The sequence below is a fragment of the Hyalella azteca genome, unplaced genomic scaffold (assembly GCF_000764305.2).
Source record: "Hyalella azteca isolate HAZT.00-mixed unplaced genomic scaffold, Hazt_2.0.2 contig12078, whole genome shotgun sequence".
Lineage (NCBI taxonomy): Eukaryota > Metazoa > Arthropoda > Malacostraca > Amphipoda > Hyalellidae > Hyalella > Hyalella azteca.
This window is the reverse complement of record NW_025942046.1, coordinates 28,000-52,562: the sequence shown is the minus strand read 5'-3', so window position 1 is coordinate 52,562 and position 24,563 is coordinate 28,000. Positions and strand designations below refer to the sequence as shown.

At 41.3% G+C, this 24,563-nt stretch overlaps 1 protein-coding gene across 1 annotated transcript in view; it reads left to right on the top strand.

Annotated features, from left to right (window-relative positions):
• LOC108666666 (putative neural-cadherin 2) overlaps positions 1–24,563 on the top strand; it is a 138,852-nt gene that overhangs the window by 98,953 nt on the left and 15,336 nt on the right. The window contains exons 7-13 of the mRNA XM_047883127.1: positions 210–387; positions 1,050–1,283; positions 2,602–2,765; positions 15,844–16,200; positions 19,120–19,296; positions 19,871–20,059; positions 23,068–23,281. Of these exons, the coding sequence (XP_047739083.1) occupies positions 210–387; positions 1,050–1,283; positions 2,602–2,765; positions 15,844–16,200; positions 19,120–19,296; positions 19,871–20,059; positions 23,068–23,281 (1,513 nt within the window). The remainder of the gene's footprint in view (positions 1–209; positions 388–1,049; positions 1,284–2,601; positions 2,766–15,843; positions 16,201–19,119; positions 19,297–19,870; positions 20,060–23,067; positions 23,282–24,563) is intronic.

The window sequence follows — 24,563 nt, the reverse complement described above, 5'->3', positions numbered from 1 at the left end:
CAGTGTACCGTTACTGTACAGTGTACCGTTACTGTGCAGTGTACCGTTACTGTGCAGTGTACCTTTACTGTATAGTGTACCGTTACTGTACAATGTACCGTTACTGTACAGTGTACCGTTAATGTACATTGTACATTTGTACCCATACAGTACAGTGTTCCGTTACTGTACATTGTACCGTAACTGTAAAACATAAAGTTACGTTACAGCCGTTGGACCGTGACCCTCCTGATGGCCGTTCATCGTACCGCCTCAAAGTTACGGCCAGCGACGGTCAATCGGCGGCCGTTGCCATGGTGGTCATCAACGTTAAAGACATCAACGACAACGCGCCTGTTTTCCCCGCCCCTGTTGTCCACGTGTCTGTTGTCGAGAACTCCCCAGTTGGTGAGGATTATTTTCAATTTTTTCCTTCTTATATTTTCATTGTGATCATAATAATTGATAATATAAATTAATATAAAAATTCTGTAAATTAATAGAATTAATTCTACTAATAATTAGATTGATAATAAAATTTAATTGCTTTATTCGTTCGGCTGATATATTGTAGTATTTGCTCTATTAAACTTGAAGGATTTGAACTGGAAATTGTATGTTTGAACTTGTAAAGTATATCTGTTTGGGTGGCCAGAAGTTGCTCAGTTTCTTCATGGAAAAATCCTGTTCCTTGTCTAGTTTGATTTGCGGCCGAAGACAAAAGAATTCTTTTCTTGCCAGGGACTTGGTAGCGCCTTATTGTTCTCAAGCGAGAACTTTGCCTGCTATCTTATCAAGTCTCTTTTTCTTGTTGTTTTTTGAACATATAATTGTTGTTATTTTCGTTCATAGATACATTTCAGTTCGTCAATTTTGATTTGTACCGTGGTATTACTTCCTGTATTATTTTATTTGCTGGAAATTTTCCTGTCAATTTTTATTTAATTCTCACTGAATTCACAGTTGTAACTTGAGTTCTATTAAAATATTTCAACGTTTGATAGCAAATATTCTGCTTTATTTAAGGTAACGACTTAACCTCGATATAAAAAATAAGTTACGTCGTCCAGGATCCGTGGTCTCTGTGGTGACAGCAGACGACCATGACGACGTCACGGAGGGCGGGAACGCTCGAGTGACGTACTTCCTTCAGGAGAACGCAATCGACGCGACGTCGGGGGAGCCTTTGTTCGCAGTGGATGCCGTCAACGGGACCATCCAGACCCGCGGGCCCCCCCTCGACAGGGAGAAGACCGAGAGATACGCCTTGGTGCTGGTGGCCCGGGACGGAGGAGGCCTTGAGGGTGAGGCGTGGGTGCTGGTGGCCCGGGACGGAGGAGGCCTTGAGGGTGAGGCGCGGGTGCTGGTGGCCCGGGACGGAGGAGACCTTGAGGGTGAGACGCGGGTGCTGGTGGCCCGGGACGGAGGAGGCCTTGAGGGTGAGACGCGGGTGTTGGTGGCCCGGGACGGAGGAGGCCTTGAGGGTGAGACGCGGGTGCTGGTGGCCCGGGACGGAGGAGGCCTTGAGGGTGAGGCGTGGGTGTTGGTGGCCTGGGATGGAGGAGGCCTTGAGGGTGAGGCGGGGGAGCTGGTGGCCCGGGACGGAGGAGGCCTTGAGGGTAAGGGGCTGGTTTATTTGACGATTGAAATCCTAATTGATGTAATCAAATTAATTGATTGCTATTTATTTAAATTTATTCTTCCTGACTCGAAATTCTCGACAATATTTTTGGTATTCAAATAAAAAGAACTGTCCCCAAGTTCAAGAAGTTCTTTCGATTTAACTGAATTGACGGCCTGCTTCAACTTTTGATTAAGACAGCATCAAATGATGTTAATTACATTGTTTGCTCAATTTCTCACTATCTGATCTTCATTAATTGTTTTCTGAACTTTGCTGTTATAATCAAGGAACTTAGGTCGCAATTTCCATTCAAGTTGGGCAGTTCAGCATTCATATAATCGGCTCATTAATCGCAAGCTACGCACAAAAGACCTGCATTGTCCAGCGCCGGTCGCTAATTGGAAATTCTGCCGGGATGCGTCGTTCTGTGTCGCCTTTCAACATTAACCTTGTCATTCCTGCGATTTGTCGCCCTTCATCCCAACCCTTTCGAGAGTTAACAAGGAAGGGGTTAACAATGAAAGTGATACCAGAAACGAGTTAACTTTGATAAAAGTTAGACTAGAAGGAAGTTATCATAGGAGAAGGATAGCTTATAAGAATGTTATCTTAGTATAGGTTACCCTAGGAAAAGGTTAACTGAGAAGATGAACGCAGACAGGTGAATCAAAGGTAAACGATGATTTGATCACGGAAAGGAATTGCTCGATAGCGGTGGAAAGCGCTAACACCAAAGGATTAACAGGGACGGATAATTATTTAGATAGTGGACAATGAAATGTTCAAAAGCAGAACTTTGGAGATGAACCAAAAGTTAAATTCCTCACCGAGGGCTGCGCTGCAACAATTGACCCGCATCGAAACTGAGGGCGACTGAGGGTACTTTCCCTCAGCGTTAATTTCGTGCGATGGCACAGGTGACGTGATATTCGTGCCTCAGGTTCATGTGACGTGATATTCGTGTCCCAGGTTCCTATGACGTGATATTCGTGTCCCAGGTTCGTGCGAGGTGCTGGTGACGGTGGACGACGTGAACGACGTGTCGCCGCGGTGGACGAGGACGCGGTGGCTGCTGGAGGTGAAGGAGGGGCTGCCCTCAGGGTCCATCGTCGCGACCCTTACGTTCCGGGACCCTGACCTGACCAACCGCTTCGCTTTCCGGGTCAGTAATGTCACGGGGCAGTGATGTCACGGGGCAGTAATGTCACGGGGCAGTAATGTCACGGGGCAGTGATGTCACGGGGCAGTAATGTCACGGGGCAGTGATGTCACGGGGCAGCAATGTCACGGGGCAGCAATGTCACGGGGCAGTAATGTCACGGGGCAGTAATGTCACGGGCAGTAATGTCACGGGCCAGTAATGTTGTCACCTGTCAATATCATCGATATTGAATCAATTCCGAAATTCTTCTGTTCACTAACGGAACACTCTCATTATTTAACAGTCAAAAATATATTAAAGTTGTAAGTAATCATAAACTTGAAAAACTATGGAAACTTAAATTTTTCTGCACACATTCTATTGCTCCTCATTTATAAGTTTTCTTCGATATCTCTCATGAGAACCATCAACTTTGTTCCGGTGGGCGCCGGAGATCAAATATACTCGTATTATCTTTTTTTTGATTTTACATAATATTATCTGATGATGACTTATACAGTAAATAATTCATTTATTTGCATCTAACGAGCCTGATAAGCCTTTAAATTATCAAAAAGGATAATGCCACGAGTTTAGCCTCTATCATCGACCACTCGACCTGCGCTCGTCACTAGCAACCGTTACTGCCAACGCTGTGTCACGTTCGTTACTGCCAACGCTGTATCTCGTTCGTTACTGCCAACGCTGTATCGCGTTCGTTACTTCCAACGCTGTGTCGCGTTCGTTACTGCCAACGCTGTATTACGTTCGTTACAGCCAACGCTGTATCACGTTCGTTACTGCTAACGCTGTATCACGTTCGTTACTGCTGCCAACGCTGTATCGCGTTCGTTACTGCCAACGCTGTATCACGTTCGTTACTGCCAACGCTGTATCACGTTTGTTACAGCCAACGCTGTATGGTATTTTATTAACAACCTCTCAGTGATTAGTTCGAAGCATGATCAATTAATCAACAAGTAACTCCACTTAACATGTTTTATTGTAGCCAAAACATCACATCGTAATAGTCTATTGCAACTACACTCATTCATAAATATATATTTTTCATGAAGCAGCCTATGTTAAATTCTTTTGTAATTCAACGAAACCGGACTTTTAAATCATATACGTCTTATCGCCGGCCAACTAAACGGCTATATCAGGCCAGTTCTCAGGGGAGGAGGAGGAGGGGGGTCCTGGTGAGGGGGGTCCTGATGAGGGGGGGCGCTCGCTCCCCTGGGATCGCCACGCCTCAATAGCTTCCTGCGCTGAGCACACCTGAGGGACCGATTGTTGTGCCGGTGTGTTGTGCCATGTACAGTCGCTCTGTGTACAGTCGCTCTGTGTACAGTCGCTCTGTGTACAGTCGCGTTAAGTACATTTGTGTTGTGTGCAGTCACGCTGTGTGTAATGTATGAAGTTAACGTGCGTGAAGGCAGGAAATAACACGGCAGCACGGAACAGGCTTTATTGGAACCAACATAATGAACATCCAACGAGAACGAAGGCTTACGGAGCACGACTTCTACAACGTGCTTTATCTTGGCGGCAAATTATTAAGAATACAGGAAACTTGATATGCTACACTGTGCAAAATTGTGTTGTGTGCAATCGCAGCTGTGTACAGTCGCGTTGTGTACTGTCGCGCTGTATACAGTCGTGCTGTGCAAAATTGTGGTGTGTACAGTCGCACTGTGGACAGTCGCGCTATGTACAGTCGCACTGTGTACAGTCGCGCTGTGTACAGTCAAGCTGTGTAAAGTCGCACTGTGTACAGTCGCGCTGTGTACAGTCACGCTGTGTACAGTCAAGCTGTGTAAAGTCGCACTGTGTACAGTCGCACTGTGTACAGTCGCGCTCTGTACAGTCGCGCTGTGTACAGTCACGCTGTGTACAGTCGCGCTGTGTACAGTCGCGCTGTGTACACTTGATAAGTTATAACATCATAATCAGGACGTGATTGCAACTTTTCGTGCCCGCAACATAAGACACGTATTCAAGACGCTACCGTGCAATGAATATATATATATATTACTGCCAAATCGATATATATATTTTATTGACACGTATTCAAGACGCTAACGTGCAATGAATGGCTGTAAGGACCGTCAGCTCAATAGCCTAAATGCGTAAGGGAAATGCGTTTATTTTGAAAAGATAAGCTTATTTGATGATATGATTAATGGCAATCGATATTTTATTCGTTAATACATCATATTATATTATATAATATTATATTTTATTATATTTATATTATATTATATTATATTATATTATATTATATCAAATGACGCTGCTCCGAGAATCACTCTCTGCGACCACCACATTAGGCCATAATTATAGTTGCTAGAAGCTCAACTTATCGAGTGTATTACTAATGTGGGACACGTGTTTTTACTAAATGGGAAGTATTACTAATAAAGTATTACTAATATGGGACACGTGTTTTTACTAAATGGGAAGTATTACTAGTAAAGTATTACTAAATATGGGACACGTGTTTTATTACGGACACGTGTTTTATTAAGTGCACGCATTTTTTAACGGACGTAAGTTTTGTAACGACAGCGCATTGTGATACGTATACGTGTTTTATTATGTAAATGATTATTTTTTATAGCATTAATGCCATTTAACGCCGCCTCTCAAGTTGCAGTTTTTCTAGGCTTGGATAAATGATGTATCATAGTAAATTTCAAGAGAGCTGCATAACGATACGATTATATACTTCGCGTCAAAATACATATTTTTTCATGTAAACGACATTCTTTTGCCTAGTCAAATTCATCGGGGGTTTAAATTAATCGCGCGTAAATCCGACTTTTTCATCACTTGGGAAGTTGCATCAAACTTGTTTGGCTTAAATTGTTGAAAACTATAAGTTTTCTGACTCAGAATATTGAAAAATTCGACAACAGTGATACTTTGACTCATTACGCATTTTGTATACGGACGTATGTTATATAACGACCGCGCATTGTGATACGTACACGTGTTTTATTATGAAAAATATTTTACCGGACTTATGAGACACAATATGAATCGTTCCAACACGTTCAACTGATTCACAGCAGCAAGAAGAAAAACTCCAGTCGTACGATGTCGTACGACTGGATTAAAGAGAGAGTCGTACGATGTCGTACGTCTGGCTAAAATGGAGAGTCGTACGGTGTCGTACGTCTGGATAAAAGAGAGAGTCGTACGATGTCGTACGTCTGGATTAAAGAGAGAGGCGTACGATGTCGTACGTCTGGATTAAAGAGAGAGCCGTACGATGTCGTACGTCTGGATTAAAGAGAGAGTCGTACGATTTCGTAGGACCAGATTAAAGAGAGTCGTACGATTTCGTACGACTGGATTAAAGAGAATCGTACGATTTCGTAGGACCGGATTAAAGAGAGTCGTACGATTTCGTACGACTGGATTAAGGGAGAGTCGTACGATTTTGTACGACTGGATTAAAGAGAGAGTCGTACGATGTCGCATGACTGGATTAAAGGGAGAGTCGTACGAGGCACAGGCGTACGTAAGAGGCACATTCTCAAATTGCGCGGTCGTAGATCCACAGCTCCCTAACTGAAGCGAGGTGTGGGAAAAGAGCGGAGTACCATAGGTATCGGCACTTGGCCTTATCCTCTTTCTTTTTCACATGTTGAAGGAAACTACGCCTCGACATCGTCATTTGCGACCAATAACAGGGGGATGATAACAATTGCAAACGGAACAACCAGCGAGAGGTTGCAAACAGGCCAGTCTGCAGTGTTTGACTGGACCAGACTGGAATATGAATGTTAAGAGTGAACAACATACAATTATACGGAACCAAGTTTGAAGTTCTGAGATACAGAGGTAGCGAAAATTCTGGATTGAACAGCACTACCTGGCCCTGGGTAGCATGGAGACTGAAATGATCTCGGAGTGTTGACGATTGTCCATGTCAGGTTTGGTAACCACATAGCGGCAATTACTGAAAGAGTAATATGACAGACTGTACATCTTGCGAACTTTCAGAACGACAGAAGCGGAACCGGTGTTCACACTCTTTAGAGCCCTTTCGATCCCTCTCCTTGAATACTGCTGCCAGCTCTGGACCCCGATCAGGGCTGGCGCAGTGCACAAATTGAAAGCGGTAAAGCGAGCCTTCATGTCCTGTACCAGCGGGATGGAAGAGCTGGACTACTAAGGTGGCTGGGATGCCTTGGTCTGTTCTTAATGCAGAGGAGACAGGAGAGGTGTGTCATTCTGCACACATTGAAAATAATCAACGGACTGGCCCCTGACCTTGAAAGTGCTATATCTTTATGCCATACCTCTACGAGGGAAGGAGGGAGACTTAGCAGGATACCATATTACGCAACAGAGCTGAGATTGGATTTCAATCTCGTTAGGAAGGACCCCTTTTCGTAGCGGGACCAAGGCTGTTTAAGCTCTTGTCAATGAAACTTTGAAGAGGGGATGGTCTTATTGAGACTTTAATTCATTGTCGACTGGACATGTTCATGGGTACAATCCCTGATCTTCCGTCTCTGCACCACTGCCGGCCGCAAGAAGCAAGCAGCAGTATCCTGCATCAGTCCCAACTGAGATCATCAACTGGCCCAACTGAGAGTCAGTATAGTTACGAGACCCATTTTGAGTGAAAAATAGCTTTCATGCATGGCTTCAAACGTGCAAAAAGTCCGGGTTTTGGATTGACGCCGTGGTTGATAGTTACATATCAAACCCGAACAGCTCGTAGGCGCTCCCATATTGCCCGATAGTGACTTGATGAAGTACAAAAGCTTAATGTACATAACCAATGCCCTCAGAAAAACTGTACTCGTCCCAGAACTAAAACGGCCCCGGTTCACGATCAACTACCACAAAACAACTGTGTACTATTTCCAAGTTATTAGATGGTGCCAATTTTTCCAGCTCTTTCCTGCCCAAGCTCTCATCACCGGAATTCAGTTCAATGGCCGAATGTATGAGATAAGAGATTTTCCCTTCAATGTTCAGATGCCTGCTGCCTCTTCGTGCTGAGCCCGGGAGTTCATTACTGGTTAATTAAGGAAGCCGAAATCCTGCACGTGATTCGCAAGCTCGATGACTGTGAGCTAGTCTGTATATGCGACTCACTGAACTCTACGGATCTTACAACGAACATTTAACTACCCTAAATCTTCGATAAAATATCAAATCTAAAAACTAAACGTAACATTTCTGACAAAAATTTCATGGATTTGAGCATCTTTTTAACGTAAGTGTGGAAGATTTAATTTCTATCTAATACTTTCGATCGTACAAATCAATATTTTTTATTGAATTTTGATATTATACATGGTTACTATTAAGATTTTCTGCGACCATTTATTACTGTTGGTTCAGTTCTAGAATGAAAAATATTTATAAACTCCCGTAACTTCTCACAAAGTAAAATTAGTTTATAATAACAGAACTTTGCGCTGAGTATGCTCAATTTTAAACGTGTATTTGTTTCATTCGCTACAGTATCGTGTTCATCCCCATACGAATTCGAAACGCCATTAGGCCAGCAAAGTATATGTGCGAGACTGTACAGTTTCGTGACTTCATTTTAGTGGATTGTAGTAAATTGAGTATCTTGTTCGGTGCACGAGGTCAAAATCAATATCCATGAAGTAAAATGCTCTTTTCCATTCTAGAACGACAATCTCTTCGCCTGTATTATATGCAAAAGAATCAACTAGTTAGATTGGTGTCGCACTGCCGGAACATTTACTATTCAGAGGTTAAGATAGCTCGAACTCTGTCATGCGAGGCCGATGAGGGGCTTGATGTCTATGATTGCTAATTATTTGAACTGTCTTCGTTTCGTTCAATCGCTCGAATGATATGAACACACGATGGTGCACGTCAGGTGCATAATTTTGCTCCATTACTTTAAACTATCTTCTAAATGCAGATATTATTAATGAAAATTAAGTTCAAAAACATCCCTAAAATTTCGTACCGATTGAAGATCAACTGCGAATCTTATTGATGCAAGTGCCAGTGAGTTTTTTTTTTATAAGTGAGAAATCCGACTGGTGAGCAAACATTCGAAATTAGTTGGTAATGTCGAGACTAAACCATGCTTTTCAGCAGCGAATTCTTCGCTTTGATTCCGTCGTAAATTGCAGACTAATGAGAAGGTAGATCTGTGCTAATCTAGCCTGCAGCTGGCTCGGTCCTCACGATAGCTCTCAGAAAGAACCACTGGCACGATCACCACGACTGTTCGTGGGATGTACCACTTTTCATGATCGTGACGATTGCATCTAAAAAGAATCAGCCGGAATGATTGCAATGATAGTTTTTGAGATGTACGACCTGTCACGCTTGTCATAAAAGCTCTAAAAAATATCCTGCCATGATCGTATTGACAGCTTTTGATAGGCATCAGCTGTCACGATTGTAACGATAGATCACGGAAGTTCCCAACATTCACGATTTTCACGACAGCCCTTGGGAAGCACCAACTGTCCCGATCTTCACGACAGCACCAACTGTCCCGATCTTCACTGCAGCACCAACTGTCCCGATCTTCACTGCAGCACCAACTGTCCCGATCTTCACTACAGCACCAACTGTCCCGACCTTCACTGCAGCACCAACTGTCCCGATCTTCACTACAGCACCAACTGTCCCGACCTTCACTGCAGCACCAACTGTCCCGACCTTCACTGCAGCACCAACTGTCCCGACCTTCACTGCAGCACCAACTGTCCCGACCTTCACTGCAGCACCAACTGTCCCGACCTTCACTGCAGCACCAACTGTCCCGACCTTCACTGCAGCACCAACTGTCCCGACCTTCACTGCAGCACCAACTGTCCCGACCTTCACTGCAGCACCAACTGTCCCGACCTTCACTGCAGCACCAACTGTCCCGATCTTCACTACAGCACCAACTGTCACGATAGTCACGACAGCACCAACTGTCATGATCGTCACGACAGCACCAACTGTCACGATAGTCACGACAGCACAAACTGTCACGATCTTCACGACAGCACTAACTGTCACTATCGTCACGACAGCACCAACTGTCACGATCGTCACGACAGCACCAACTGTTACGATCTTCACGACAGCACCAACTGTCACGATCGTTACGACAGCACCAACTGTCACAATCGTTACGACAGCTGTTAAGGGTTACCAGTTGTCACAGTTCTCGGTAAAGAAAAGCTTGATGTTACTTGCCGCTTCGGGGAGAAAATCAAGTGCAAATATCTACTTGATGATGACAACTGTTGATGCATTGCAGCTCTGAGGCGCATCGCTCGTTAGATTGGTGGCCAGCTTATCTTGCCTGTCACTAGTTTAGTACCAGGCAGGGCTAGTGAGGTGCACGTCAGTACCGTACATGTATTTAGTTAAGGGAACCGGCTCGGTCCACGAAAAACTTCTACATTTACCAATCGATCTTTCTGAAATTTCACACACGTACGTAAAAGGTAAAATAAAAAACAATTTGCTCGTATGAACTTTTCGCAAAAATGGAAGAAAACTTAAAATTAATAGAAAATTGCAAAGGAGGGGGTACTCACAAAAGTTTTTAACTTTGGCAAATCACACGCTACAATATCGAGACACATTTAATTTCGATTTGTAACAAAATTATCTAGCGGCTCTAGAGCCCCGATTACTGATTTTCCTCATAGTTTTTCTTTTAGGCGCGTTTTTTCATTTTTCCACATTTTTCAGCCCCCACTCCCACTCCTCCCCATATATAAGTCAAACCATGCACAAAAACAAAAATAGGCTCCTAGAGTCGCTAGGTATGGTTTTTATGAATCGAATGATATGTCTGTCATTGCTGTAGCTTAAATACTGTAGAAGTTATAAAGTTTTTAAGAAGGTGTTTTTTGGATATTTAAATTGTTCAAGTGAGCCAAATAAAGTAAAATTTGAGGAATATGCCAAAAAAATTTGATATTTTTGCCCAAGCTTCTCCATTGCCATTTATTTGCATTTAGGGTACCAGTACGCGTCTTAAGACTTATTCTTGTCCAGTTTAACGTGAATAATAAGCTATAAATGGGACTTTATTATATTTATATATATATATATATATATACTGTACATAAAATGTTCATTTTATACAAGTTTAGAACTGCATTTCGCAAAAATTATTGCATGCATAACCGTGGTACCGGTATTTGCTTTCTTGAACGCGCATCGCTTGTAGCTTTCAAACGAGTGCAAACACTTTGTAATTAACGAGAATAAGGATCTATGTATACAGATTTATTCAAAAGAAATCTCTGTTCATATTGTTAAAAAAGTTTCATTTTATATATTTTTAAAATTGCTTTACGCAAAAACTAGAGCACGCACATACACGAGGTTTGTTGCGTTAGACGAGCCTTTTCAGCAGCTACGAAATGAGCCAAGAAAACGGAGAAGCCAAAATATTAGATTTTTCACCAAGCCGGTCCTCTTAATTACATTGTTATATTGTTATATTCTTATATTATTGCATTCTTATATATTCCTATATTCTTATATTCTTATAATATGATTGCTGAAATTTGGAGGTCATTACTAGAAATCATTGAGATTTTGTCTTGATTCATTATCGCACTTGTTTTCAAAATTATATCCAACAATCCTTATTTATGCATTTTCTTGCTTATGAACATCACCCGAAGATCCGCAGATTTCAGATTTTCACCCGAAGATGTTAAGTGCGCTTACCCACAACATTTTCCTGCCCCTAAAATTCCTAAGCGTAATTATATTTAACCTCTCCATTAGTTCCGGATATGGCGAGTTCACTGCAAAGCCGGAGCAAAACCTGAAATCCGCACTCAAAAATAAATGCGGAAATATTTCTAATCTTCTCCGCAATTCTTTAGCTCATTGCGGGATTTAAATTTACCGTGAATTCCAAAAATTCATTCCGCTGCCGCTGGAGAAATCTCTTACGGCGGTGCTCACGTCGACTGCCTTAGCGTTTCTTGTTGAATTGTTTCATTAATTATGACAATTTCACAAATTAATGCTTTCGTTATTTTTATTAAGGTAAACTTTATTTTAACTCACTTCATATATTATCGTCTACTGACATCCACTTCGGTTTTCTTGCACTGGTTATTTTAGCGTTAATTTTTTTCTATTGCGCAAGGTATTTTAGCGTTAACTGACGTCTATTTTTCGAGGAAATTTTTCGAACGTTCAAATCTAAGTTGAAAAAGTTAACCGTTTATATCACTATAAATTAGTATATGTAGTATGTTTTGGACGCTGTGTTTACCAACGTTTATGAACTATCACGCTAACTGCCATGAACTCCCAATTACGTTGATTCTGAAATTCTGATGGATAACTTTTTCCCACTGCATTTCTCCCGCGTATTTTCAAGAGATGATTTTGATTTATAAAGAAATATTTATTCAAGAATGATCATTCGTCCTAAACATTTTTTCATGGATACTAATCATTCAGAATGATATTTATGTATTGGTAGAAATTTTCGTATGCATTGAAATTGCATATTCTTTTAAACTATTTCAATAGGAATTTAACACTTAACAAATTCTGTCGAAATATTTTATTTTGCTGACCACTAATTCGTGAATGGATTCAACATAGATGATATCACTAAAGAATTCTCAAAAAATGAAATGAAATCAGTTTGGTTACAACAGAGATCATTATTTCGTTGATAATACCGCCTAAAAGACCAAAATTTCGTCCATATTCTAATTAGGTTGGTAGTGCATGCCTCGGAATTGTAGGCCTTAACTCCCATATGCAGGACTTCATTTCCTGCGTGCATTCCTGAGCACAAAGCCGCTGCATACCTGAAGAAGCTCGACGATTTAAAGGATCTCAATTGAAGCTTAAAACATGAGACGTTTTAGACTTATTACTCCTAATGCCTTTGTTAATCTTCATGATGACCTGCTGAAGATGTCTGGTCTTTGCCTTATGTCGTAATAAGGCTTGGAGGTATTTTTTTTCTGTTAATCCACTGAACAAAGGATTTTACTCTGAATCAAGTAAACTGAGGCTTCTTACTCTCTGTCCAGTGAATGAGGCTTCTTACTCTCTGTCAAGTGAATGAGACTTCTTACTCTCTGTCAAGTGAATGAGGCTTCTTACTCTCTGTCAAGTGAATGAGGCTTCTTACTCTCTGTCAAGTGAATGAGGCTTCTTACTCTCTGTCAAGTGAATGAGACTTCTTACTCTCTGTCCAGTGAATGAGAGACTTCTTACTCTGTCCAGTGAATGAGACTTCTTACCCTCTGTCCAGTGAATGAGACTTCTTACTCTCTGTCCAGTGAATGAGAGACTTCTTACTCTCTGTCCAGTGAATGAGACTTCTTACTCTGTCCAGTGAATGAGACTTCTTACTCTCTGTCCAGTGAATGAGACTTCTTACTCTCTGTTCAGTGAATGAGACTTCTTACTCTCTGTCCAGTGAATGAGAGACTTCTTACTCTCTGTCCAGTGAATGAGACTTCTTACTCTCTGTCCACTGAATGAAACTTCTTACTCTCTGTCCAGTGAATGAGGCACCTTGCATTTAAACCAGTAATTCTCTTGCATTTGTTCCAGTAATCTTCAGAATTCTTGTTTTCAAAATCGTGATTTGAGACTTTTTTGGGTAAAACAAATTAACAAAAACTTCTTGTTTTTAAGCTGTGAGCAAAAACTTCTTGTTTTCAAAGCCATGAACGAAAAATGTGTGCTTGTTAGCTAATGAATAAAGGCTTCTTGCTTCCAGGCAATTTAATGAAGACTAAGGTTTTCATGTTTTTGTGAACAAATAACTTTTATTTTTTTAATTGATTTTTTTAAATAACCAAATTAATAATGAGCAACTCTATGGTCTAGGATCAAATATACCATACATGTTCATAATTTATATTGTCTGGGTCCTTCAGGCTCTTCCAAAATTTCAGGCTTGAATTTCAAGTCACTAGACTTTCTTCATACGCGACAAAAGAAAATAAGATTATTTTGACTCACAAAACAAAATAAATAAACGTTCGGTCGACATAAATGCGCGAATTCATAAAATTTATTCACTGATCCATATTACACTAATTCCTTTAACAACCCCCAAAAAATTACCATTTCCGTTCCGCCTTCACAACGCACAACAACCATACAACGTTCACCTTCCACATCTTTCGTCCGTCAATTATGAAATAAAATGTGACATTAAACTAAACAAATTCGAAGCACATATATAATTTCCCTTACTGGATCCACTCAATTTATTTTCCGCGCATGCACCGTGACACGAGGAGGCTCTTCAAACGACCCCGGCTGGTCTTTTCTCGTATGCGAGGTCAGCTATGCTTCAATTTTAACAGCGGTGCGCCCGAGCGATGCATCTGTGCCTTATTTTATGTATACAGCCTGAGTGATGAATATACGCCGCATTTTCCAGTCTAGACGTCCAGCTATGCTTCAATGCCGTATTTTCCGAGCCACGCAACGCCGCCTTACAACCGTACTTTTCGGTTGTAATTACAGCTGTACCGTATTTTTCGGTAATTCCTTCGAATTTTTCAATTTTGAATTTTGGTGAAGCGTATTTTTGCAGAGTGGGAAATTTTTTAAGTTATTCATTTATGCGATGCTTCAATATCAAGTTTTCAAAGCGCGTATATAAAAGCGCGTAGTATAAAATTTTTAGTTATAATTACAGTTTTGTATTAGCAATGCTTCTTAAAAGTTTCGAGGGTAACCTCAATACCGCATTTTATTAGCTATCTGTACAAGCGTTTCCTCAATATTTAAAACTGATGTTAGTCTAAACGATGCTCAATTGTGTCATTTTAAACGTTCTGTTTTCTATTGGCCTTTCAATGCCCTCATACTAATTGTATGTTATCTATATGTCCACGTGATGCTCATTCTTTCTGATAATTTTAGTCTTAAAAGACTTTCTTTTAAAACTATATTCGCCCAAGTCACGCTTTAATCAGGTATTCCAGCACTTTGCAACCAATTTATGTTCCAATATCGCCTTTCAAGAAAGTGCAGAAGCTTATTCGGTGCTAATTTCCCCGCATCTCGGTTACCATCACAATATCTCTTTGTGTGTTTTGGTTCAACGATATGCAAATACTTGTCTCTAAAACAAAAGCATGCCGAATGATTTAGCTTGCTTACATTACATGTCTTTTTAATAGCTTTAAGGCTAAGTCCTTGTTGGCTTGCTCTCGTAAAGTGGGAAGGATTTCAACTTGGCATATTTCTTCCACTTGCAATTTTATGTACCGAATGCAACAGAAGCTGTTAATTCAAAATTCTTATTATATTACTTTTTGTATCAATATCGTTGTATCAATTATATGCATCAATATTGTGGATAATATTAATCAGTGGACATTGATGAACAACGTTTTCTTCCTGGAAAAATTGCTTTGTTTAAAGAAAGGCAAACCACCCCCTGGACGATCCTGAACTTCGTTGGTGCTATAAAACACGTGAACTTCGCCGGACCTACAAAGAACGTGTCTCTCAAGCCAGAATTTTCACAGATTTTTTCAGGAGCTTTTCCAAGATTTAAGTCTCCTTCGAACTTCGAAAACGAACGCCACTCTTCTCCACGTCTCGTAGAAAACTAGAAAGACTTTGAAAGAGGGTAAATGATCTTTGCTGCGCTGACAGTAAATGATCTTTGCTGCACTGCTGACACAGTAAGACAGTAAATGGTCTTTGCTGCACTGCTGACCCAGTAAGACAGTAAATGATCTTTGCTGCTCAGCTGACGCAGTGAGACAGTAAATGGTCTTTGCTGCCGAAGCAGCAAAAGCACGAGTGAGATAATTGGTAAATTCAGTGAAACTGTGTATCTGAAAGTTTCTAATTTTACCTCTCACTTTTCTTTATCTTACGAATTCCATGAACCGTCTTTCGTTTCGTTCAGTGTCGAGTGTATATATGCGAGTTATTGAAAACAAATTGCTCGAGTAAAGAGCTGAAGGCTACGCACATCGGTTAAAATTTAAAAAAGTACTATAATTCCGTATGAGGTAATAATCAAACTCCCTAATTGTAAAATATTCATAATTTTTGTATAAATGAGCTCCTGGTAAAGTTGTTGTACTCTGGTATATGTTGTCAGGTTGTGCCGTTCAGCGGCCCTGGCTGGTCGCTGGTGGATGCCCTCGTTGTAGTCGACAACCGCACCAGAGGAGACCATCCTGCAGGCTCTGGTTCTAGTGGTTCGCCTGTTGGCATACATGATGGTAATCATGTTGGTGCCCACAATGGTTCACGTGACGGCACTCGTGATGGTTCTCATACTGGTGCCCACGATGGTTCACCTGACGGCACTCGTGATGGTTCTCATGCTGGTGAACCTGTTGAAGGGTCAGCTGGGGCTGGAGAACTGGTCCAGCTCATCACGCGCAGTCCTCTGGATTACGAGAACCCGGAGCACAGAGCTGGCTTGAGCTTCATCGTGCAGGTGTCCGATAACGTGAGTTTGGGTAGAAGTTGAGGCACGTTTTGAGGCTCAGAATTTATAAACTCTACTGAAATTCAAACTCTCTACTGGAATTCGAATCTTTAAAAATCAATTCTTAAGATATCACAAAGTATTCAACGCACAATTTTTTTTTTTTTTGAGTTTCACTGGATAATGAAATTGTATGCCCATGCATGGAATTCGTCACAGCCCATCTTGGTATGAAGATGCGCCGAAACTTTTTGTTTTTCTGACGAGTATTCGATCATATCTCTGAGGATATAGAGGCGATTAAAGGTTGAAAACATTTACATCAGTCCGCATGCTGATGTTATGTGTTGAAAATTGAGAGATCGCACTCCAATGTATTTAACCATATTTATTATGTTCTTTTTTTCTTAGTTTCGATTCATTCACAGCTGTAGGCAAACAATTTATAATTAGGAATATTAGGTGCTAGGAAAAAATTTTTTAACATTATCTATTTGCCGATTTCTTTCTATCAAAATTCCATGCTTCTATTGGATCTCGTTGTGCTATTTTGTTTCACCACGAAATGTTTTAGTGTGGATTGAATTGAATTAAAAAAACTACAGTGTATCATTAAGTTTTGGTTTTCTTTTAACCTAAAATGACATTTTAATGCCTGTCCATTGACTGGAAACGAGAAATTCTTGTTACCTATTATAAAGAAGTGCCGTCGTAATTCTTTCAAGCATAATTATTATTAAAAAAAATAAATCCTTTCACCCCGATCGAACTAATGTCCTTATTTACCCATAGCTTACCGTAATTCTGGCCGTAAAATTAACTCTGGATCTCATGAGAGGCGTCTATAAAAGACCCTTTAATTAATGTTTAATTCCGGGGATGATTTTAATACTGTACTTAAGAAGATCAAATTGCTGTAATCTCTAGCCAGTTCACCAGGCGCTCGACTTCTTCTCGTATAAACGACTTGTAATTAGTGCAGGCAGCAAGCCTCGCTTCAACAAACTCTAATGAGATCAAACTAAATGCCTGCCAGCTTATAATACCAGTAGTTATAATACCAGCAGTTACTTGAGTCTTGGCGGGCAGAGATTTTTTTGCATCTCTTTTTTGTATCGTTGCAATATTTCTGGATCAGGACTCATCTTACTGAAATATCAATATTTATGTATATATATTATTTGTAATGAAGGCAGTGCCAAAGTACAGGGTGCGGCGTGGGAACTTACTCTTTTAAAAAAATCACAAAGTAAAAAGTATTAAAGATAGCGTTTTAATTCTTTCTTTTTTACAAAGAGCTACATTTAAAGTTTCGTTGGGTTTACTTACAAGTTTAATTCTTGAATATTACATCTTGTAGGTGACCTCCATGCTGTTCAATACATTTTGTCAGACGAGATCGGAAGTTTCGCTCCACCTTCTCAAGCATGTCTGGACCAATGTCAGCAATAGCAACGCGAATGTTGTTCTTCAGTTCAGCTAGGGTCCTCGGACGATTGGTGTACACTAAGGATTTCAAGTATCCCCACAAAAAATAATCGCAGGGGGCTAAGTCCGGCGAGCGCGCTGGCCACTGGAGATCGCCCCTTAAGGAGATCACGCGTTGTGGAAAGTGTTCGCGCAAGAGAGCCATTGAAGCGCGTGCTGTGTGAGCCGTGGCCCCATCTTGTTGAAACCACACATTTCTTACACCAAGTTCATCAAGTTTTGGAAGGAAAAACTCTTGAATCATCTGAATGTACCGTTCAGAAGTGACTGTAACTGCCCTATCGTTCTCTTCAAAAAACCATGGGCCTATGATGCCAGTCCTGGATAAGGCACACCAAACAGTCACTCGTTATGCATGAAGGGGCTTCTCATGAAGTTCTCGGGGGTTCACACCACTCCAATATCGCATGTTTTGCTTATTCACACACCCTGACAGATGAAAATGTGCTTCATCACTAAAAAACACAAGTGCGTTGTTAGGCAAGTTTTCAACGATGGCTTCACATGCCCTTTGTCGTGAAACAAAATCACGTGGATTTAGTTTTTGCACCACTGCCAGTTTGTAAGGGTAGAATTTTAAGTCTTGGTGCAGAATTCGCCTAACTGTGCGATCGGAAATTCTAAGCGCAGATGCATGTTTTCGTGCGGATCGCTTAGGTGATTGCAAAACCGCCTGCCTTACTCTCTCGACATTTTCTGGCGTCCTAGTGGTTTTGGAAGGACCTGGTTTTTGTTTCCACACACTGCCTGTATTCATAAAAGTATTCACCCACTGAACGATTGATGTACGACCAGGAACACGACCAGTGGGCGCGACATTAAACTGCCTCCTAAACGCACGCTGGGTTGCAACGATAGACCGGCCACTAGAAAAGTACACAGAGACTGCGAACGCGCGCTCCTCTCTCGACCACTGCATGGTCGCAACTGAACTGAGTGGACGAAAAACTTCATAGCCCGCGCACCATATTGCGCATGGCGCCACCTTCCTAGGACTAATGGCCGCCACGTGGCGCGCAATTCAAATAAGTAAGTTCCCGCGCCGCACCCTGTATTTCACTCGCAGTTTAACTTTCAACATCGTTTAGGTTTGAGGTTATTTATTGAGTAGTTGACTCGTTGACTATTTTTCCAGTAGTTGACTATGAGTAGTTGACTAGTTGACCATTTGTTGCTTAGTTGACTATTTTTGAGAAGTTGACTATTTTTATAAGTAGTTGACTATTATTTGAGTAGATTACTCGTTGACTATTTTGCGATTGGTTAACTATTTTTCGAGCGCACGATATTAGCTATCTTGGAGGGCATTTAAATTCTAAATTATCTATGTTTGGTAGTTGAAAATGAGGAAAATAATTTTTATTTTCAAGTATGAGCAAATTTAGCGGACATATTATAAAATTCCAATTGTTTGCGGCAAATGGTGATGTTCTTAGGGTTGTGACCCGACAGGGCTTGGAAGGGTTCGACGACGAGACCCGTTGCTCGTCGGCACGGGTCGCGGTACGTGTGCTGGACGACAACGACCACCGGCCCGTCTTTGCCAACGTCGCCCGCACCGTCAGCGTCGCTGAGAACGTCGCGCTCGGCGACGTTCTCTTCATCGCCACCGCCTCCGACGCCGACCCGGTGAGCCGACGATGGATAACGGGCAGTAGCGGTGAGCCGGCGGTGGATAACGGGCAGTAACGGTTAGCCGGAGGCAGATAACGGGCAGTAGCGGTGAGCCGACGATTTTAACGGGCTGTAACTGTAAACCGGCGGCAGATAACGGGCAGTAGCGGTGAGCCGGCCTGTGGATAACGGGCAGTAGCGGTGAGCCGGCGGTGGATAACGGGCAGTAACGGTTAGCCGGAGGCAGATAACGGGCAGTAACGGTGAGCCTAAGGCAGATAACGGGCAGAAACTGTGAGCCGGTGGCAGATAACGGGCAGTAACGGTGAGCCGGAGGCAGATAACGGGCAGTAACGGTGAGCCGGAGGCAGATAACGGGCAGTAACGGTGAGCCGGAGGCAGATAACGGGCAGTAACGGTGAGCCGGTGGCAGATAACGGGCTGTAACGGTGATCCATCGATAGACACAATCATGACAAACAAATTCATTTCTTCGTTTCAATATTATCACAATATATTGAACTCAATATAACAATTAAATCCTTTTTGCAGCGATTTAATAGTTACTTTCTATATGTTGGGGGCGAAGGGGGCGAACGGAGCGCTGCGCTACAGCATTCACCCTTCGGGAGACCCGCACGGGCACTTCGCTGTGGACGGGCGCGGGGCCGTCCTGGTGGCCCGTCCACTGGACCGGGAGTCCGTGCCCCTCTACCTCCTGCGGGTCGAGGCCCGGGACGGCGGCCAACCATCCTTGTCCGCCCGGGCCACCGTCGTGGTAGGTTCTCGGTCTCAGAAATTTACTGCTATTAATATTATTATTATTCTACGAAGCATTTATCGTGGCTTCTGGTTCAAAAGAACTTCGAGGGCACGTCACACATAAGATTAATAGCAAGCGAAAAATAAATAGACTCGAGAAAGGATGGGAACGGATAAAATGACTACGCAATAGATTCATAGGCTCAACGTGGAGCTTTTATCGGCTTGGGTGCCTCGTTTGCGTTTTCTATTCATTGATCAGCCACACAACTCTGGGGTATTCCGTATTCTTCTTTACCGTAAATATCAAGGTTAAGAATAGTTTACAGTTTTGTATGTTAACACAACAGCAGCGTCGTGTCTATGGAATGTTGACTCTTCGGCTTGCGATGTGAAAGGTGCTATTCGTTCAGTTCATTAATTACCATTATTCGCCCAACTTAAAAAAATGGCTAGTTATAACCTAAATTATTGACGTGTTTCTTACTGGCAGAACAACATCTATGGTCTCTACTAGACCATAGACTGTGCAAGTGGTCTCCACTAGACCCACTCAAGGGGCTTGCCTTCCCGCCGGTTCACTACAGATTCTAGGTACACATGACATTGCCCTTCCATGCACAAATGCAAACTACACGATACTTGTTAATGACTTAACGCAAATGAAGTCACAAGATCGGAGCCGGAAGAAAACAGTCGGAAATAATCCCATCTAAATGATAAGCACAGCCGAAATAAAGGACTAACTGGGGCTTGTTAGGACCAACTCCTAAAACTCAAAATGATCCTCGATGGGAGGGAAATAAATCTTCATTATTCTTCGATAACACTCACTAATAACACTGAAATAAAGGAATAGCTTTGCGATTGAACTTCACTTTACACGGTTTCAGTTCCTAAATAAAAAACAAATTTGTAATTGGCCCATAGAAATTCAGGTAAAAAACCAAACGATTTTTACTTAATACCTGCCCACAGCGAAACACACCCCATATACCTTGCCTCAGCCCCATCATCCTCTTATATCCCAATACCATTCCTCACCCAACCAATTTCAAATAGCCATTTTCAAAATGTGAAAACTTGAAAAAAAATAATTTTGGTCCATCACATCACGTACAAGGTGACTTACTTGCCAATAACGCAGTTGGGGAAAGGGAGGCACAGTGAGACATGACAATTGTTTTAAATATTGAAAGATAATATTGAACAATAGTATAATATAGTAATAGCACACAAGTAAGTTCCTTGACTGACGTGGCTGAGATACGCGTTGCTCTGTCCGTTATTCTTCAATGAGCAATATTTTGTAAATTTGTCATGAAGTATGCCGCTAAATATTTTCCTTTGCTTTTAAATGTAATAACAGCGCCTATTATGTGAACTAATGCTTGACTGTGTGATAAATTGTTATATTATGCGTTCAAAATTATTTACTTGAGATAAATAGCAACTTGGTTCATTAATATGAAAATTGTAGTCGAATTATTGCAAAATGGTGGTTAGGGGTACAATTAATGGGACAGTTCGTTTAGGGCACTCTGGGACAGTGTCCACGTCCCAGGACCTTCCCATTCCTCAAGCCGTGACCATCCAATATGAAAAAGAAATTGATCGTTCGCCATCAAATATTTGTTGAAATAGATACCAGGCTCTTCGTCATATTCATCAGAAGAAAAATTGCGTATTTTACATATTTCATCAAAATCAGTAGAAGAAGAATTGGTGCTAGGGAGAAGTTCAAAAATTTTTTAAACCATTGCAGACAGAACCAAGGCTTCTTTAATAAGGTCTTGTTGCATTTGGTTTCACGAAGCTAATAACACATTTTTCAAGCTTAATAACAGAGCGAACAGATGTAAATGACGAATATGAAATATTTTACACGAGTCGTATATAAACGGAACAATTTTGTATATACTGGTGCAGCTAATGTTGTATCAGTCTGTATAGGAAGCATTAAAGCCATTCTTTGCAACCATAATAAATGCGTAATAATTAAAGGATCAAATTCTGACCTGAAATTGTACTATACCGGTAATTTTTATTATATCATGATTAGGTAAAGTGACCCAAAGTGCTCCACGGACTGTCCCACTGTACCCCGACCCGATAGACTGGGGGACATTTTACTATTTTTACTATTTCTAATCTATGTAGCAGTTATAATCAGTGCTTAGGTAGTTAGCAATTTGAGTAGCTAGCAATGTAACCAAGGATATTATTCTTAATTTTGTTTACCAGTTAGTGTTTTAAGAAGGAAAGTAATCGTGTTATTCTTCTCGTAATTTTTTTGCCCCCATTGTACCATTTTCACCTGTTGTAATGGGTCCAAAGAACATGAAAAACATATTTGCTACAGAAAAATTTAACTCTGACCTCTAAACTATCTCGCATGCTGACAAGCGCTATCACCAAGCAGCACCGGCTACGCGTTAATTAACCTGACAAAACTGACAGATTGGAGAAACGCCCGAAAGTTACGCTCAGTGAAGACAACTTATTTAACGTAACACCATAACCTATAACATAACCTACTGCAATCAATCTCAATCGACTCGACCACGACTTACATCGTTATCATTATCATCATGATCATCACCATCATTATCATTGCTTTTAAAATTTTAAAAATAAATAGGTAACCCAGAATTAAAATTCAATAAGCAAAATGCATTTATATCAAAACAAATCGCAAAAAAGTATTAATTTTCTATGTATTACTCTTAATGTTAATAATTTCCAGACTGTTAAGCACGTATATTTAAAATTTCCAATATTTTCTGGTTCACGTTTTGCCTAGAGGTACCGCACGCCAGTAAATAAAAGGTTTTGATGCTGTAATATAGAGCAGAACCGTTAGGCAGCAGAAGCGATCGCAATAAAGTGATACTGAAGGTCGGAGGAGTTGGTCTACCTGATGTATTAAATAAATCCATTCTATGACAGGTACAATCGATGCCGCTGAATATTGTGTCAAAAACCAGTTGATTGACCTGCCTTGCAATCCATCCTTTGCGACAGGTACAAGTGACAGACGTCAACGATTGTCCGCCTTCACTTTCTGGTTCTACCCACGTGCGCGTGGCATCTGTTGACGGCGCGTCAGTTTCTGTCAATTTTACCGTCAACGACGCAGACGACTGGACCCGCGGCAACGGACCGCCATTCCAGGCCTACGTTGACCCGAAGGCCGAGGAGGAAGTACAGAAACGGGTCGCTCTGACACTACTTTCTGGTGCGTAGTAATGAACTGTGAACTTTATTTGGTTAATGATTGTTTCAGGTGCGCGGAAACGAGCTGCGAGCTCTAGGTAATCCTTATCTGTTCGTGACACGGTGCTTGATGTGGTTCATCACGAGGTGTATTCCGACATTCACCATTCCTGCATTACAACATCCATGATTCCAACATTAGGCAATTTATTATTCCTCCTTTCCGTGATTTGCGATTCCCACATTCAACTATTCATGCTTGTTGCATTGCACAATTCATCCTTCATGCAGTGATTCTAAATTTCCATCTCCCGCGATTCATTCTTCCTGCATTCCCCATTAGCGATTACCGCAGTCTGTGATTAATAATTTACGCGACTCGTAAGTCTTACAGTCTGCCATTCCTGATTATAATATTTCAAAGTTCGAGATTCCTACAGTCCGCGAACCGCGACTCTTGCCTTCCAATGTTCGCGCTTCCTGCATTCCGCAATTCGTCGTTTACGGGATTCACGATTCCCGTATTCTGGAATTTGCGGCGCTATTTTTCGGTGTAGGCATTGAGGCAGCGCAATAAATTCGTGGACTTGGTTGTTTTTCCTGTGTTGCTCCGCGTTCCATTTTTCCCCAGATGATTGATGAGATTGATCGCAAAATGTTGTCCTGAGATTTACTGTGCACGGCGACGGAAGTTTATTGAGACTTAGGTCTCGGAGATACTTACGATGTCGTAAATTCAACAGAAGTTTGCAATCAGCTCCTGAATGAGATCTTGTGCTGTTTTTTTTACGTGAAGTTAGGACTATTGCAGTTATCATTGTGAATGCGATATCAAGTGCCGTTGTGTATAAGCCTAACAGTATGCATGCAATTCTCAGGGTCGACTCATTTCAGCCATTATGAGTACGGTATCGCGTTTTTTTCCAAGAACAACAAACAAGAATTATGCTGATTGTATACTAACCTGAAAAAACTATCCATTGTTCCTTGTTATCCCTGATAAATGAATCAAAAAATATTATTATATTCAAATTCTGAGGCATATTTATTATTGTAGATCGATTAAAGTAGAATATTTTAACAGGTGAATCGTGAGCATTGAACGTACAAAATTTTCACTAATATGATCTAAAGTGCAATCTAATATGTAAAAATTATTTGTACAATCATTTGTACAGATGTACATATATTTGTTCGTACTATGATCATCTAAAATACAATCTAATATGTACAAAATTATTCGTACAATTGTACATGATATTGTACGTACTAAGATGATCTGAAATGCAATTTAGAATGAAAAA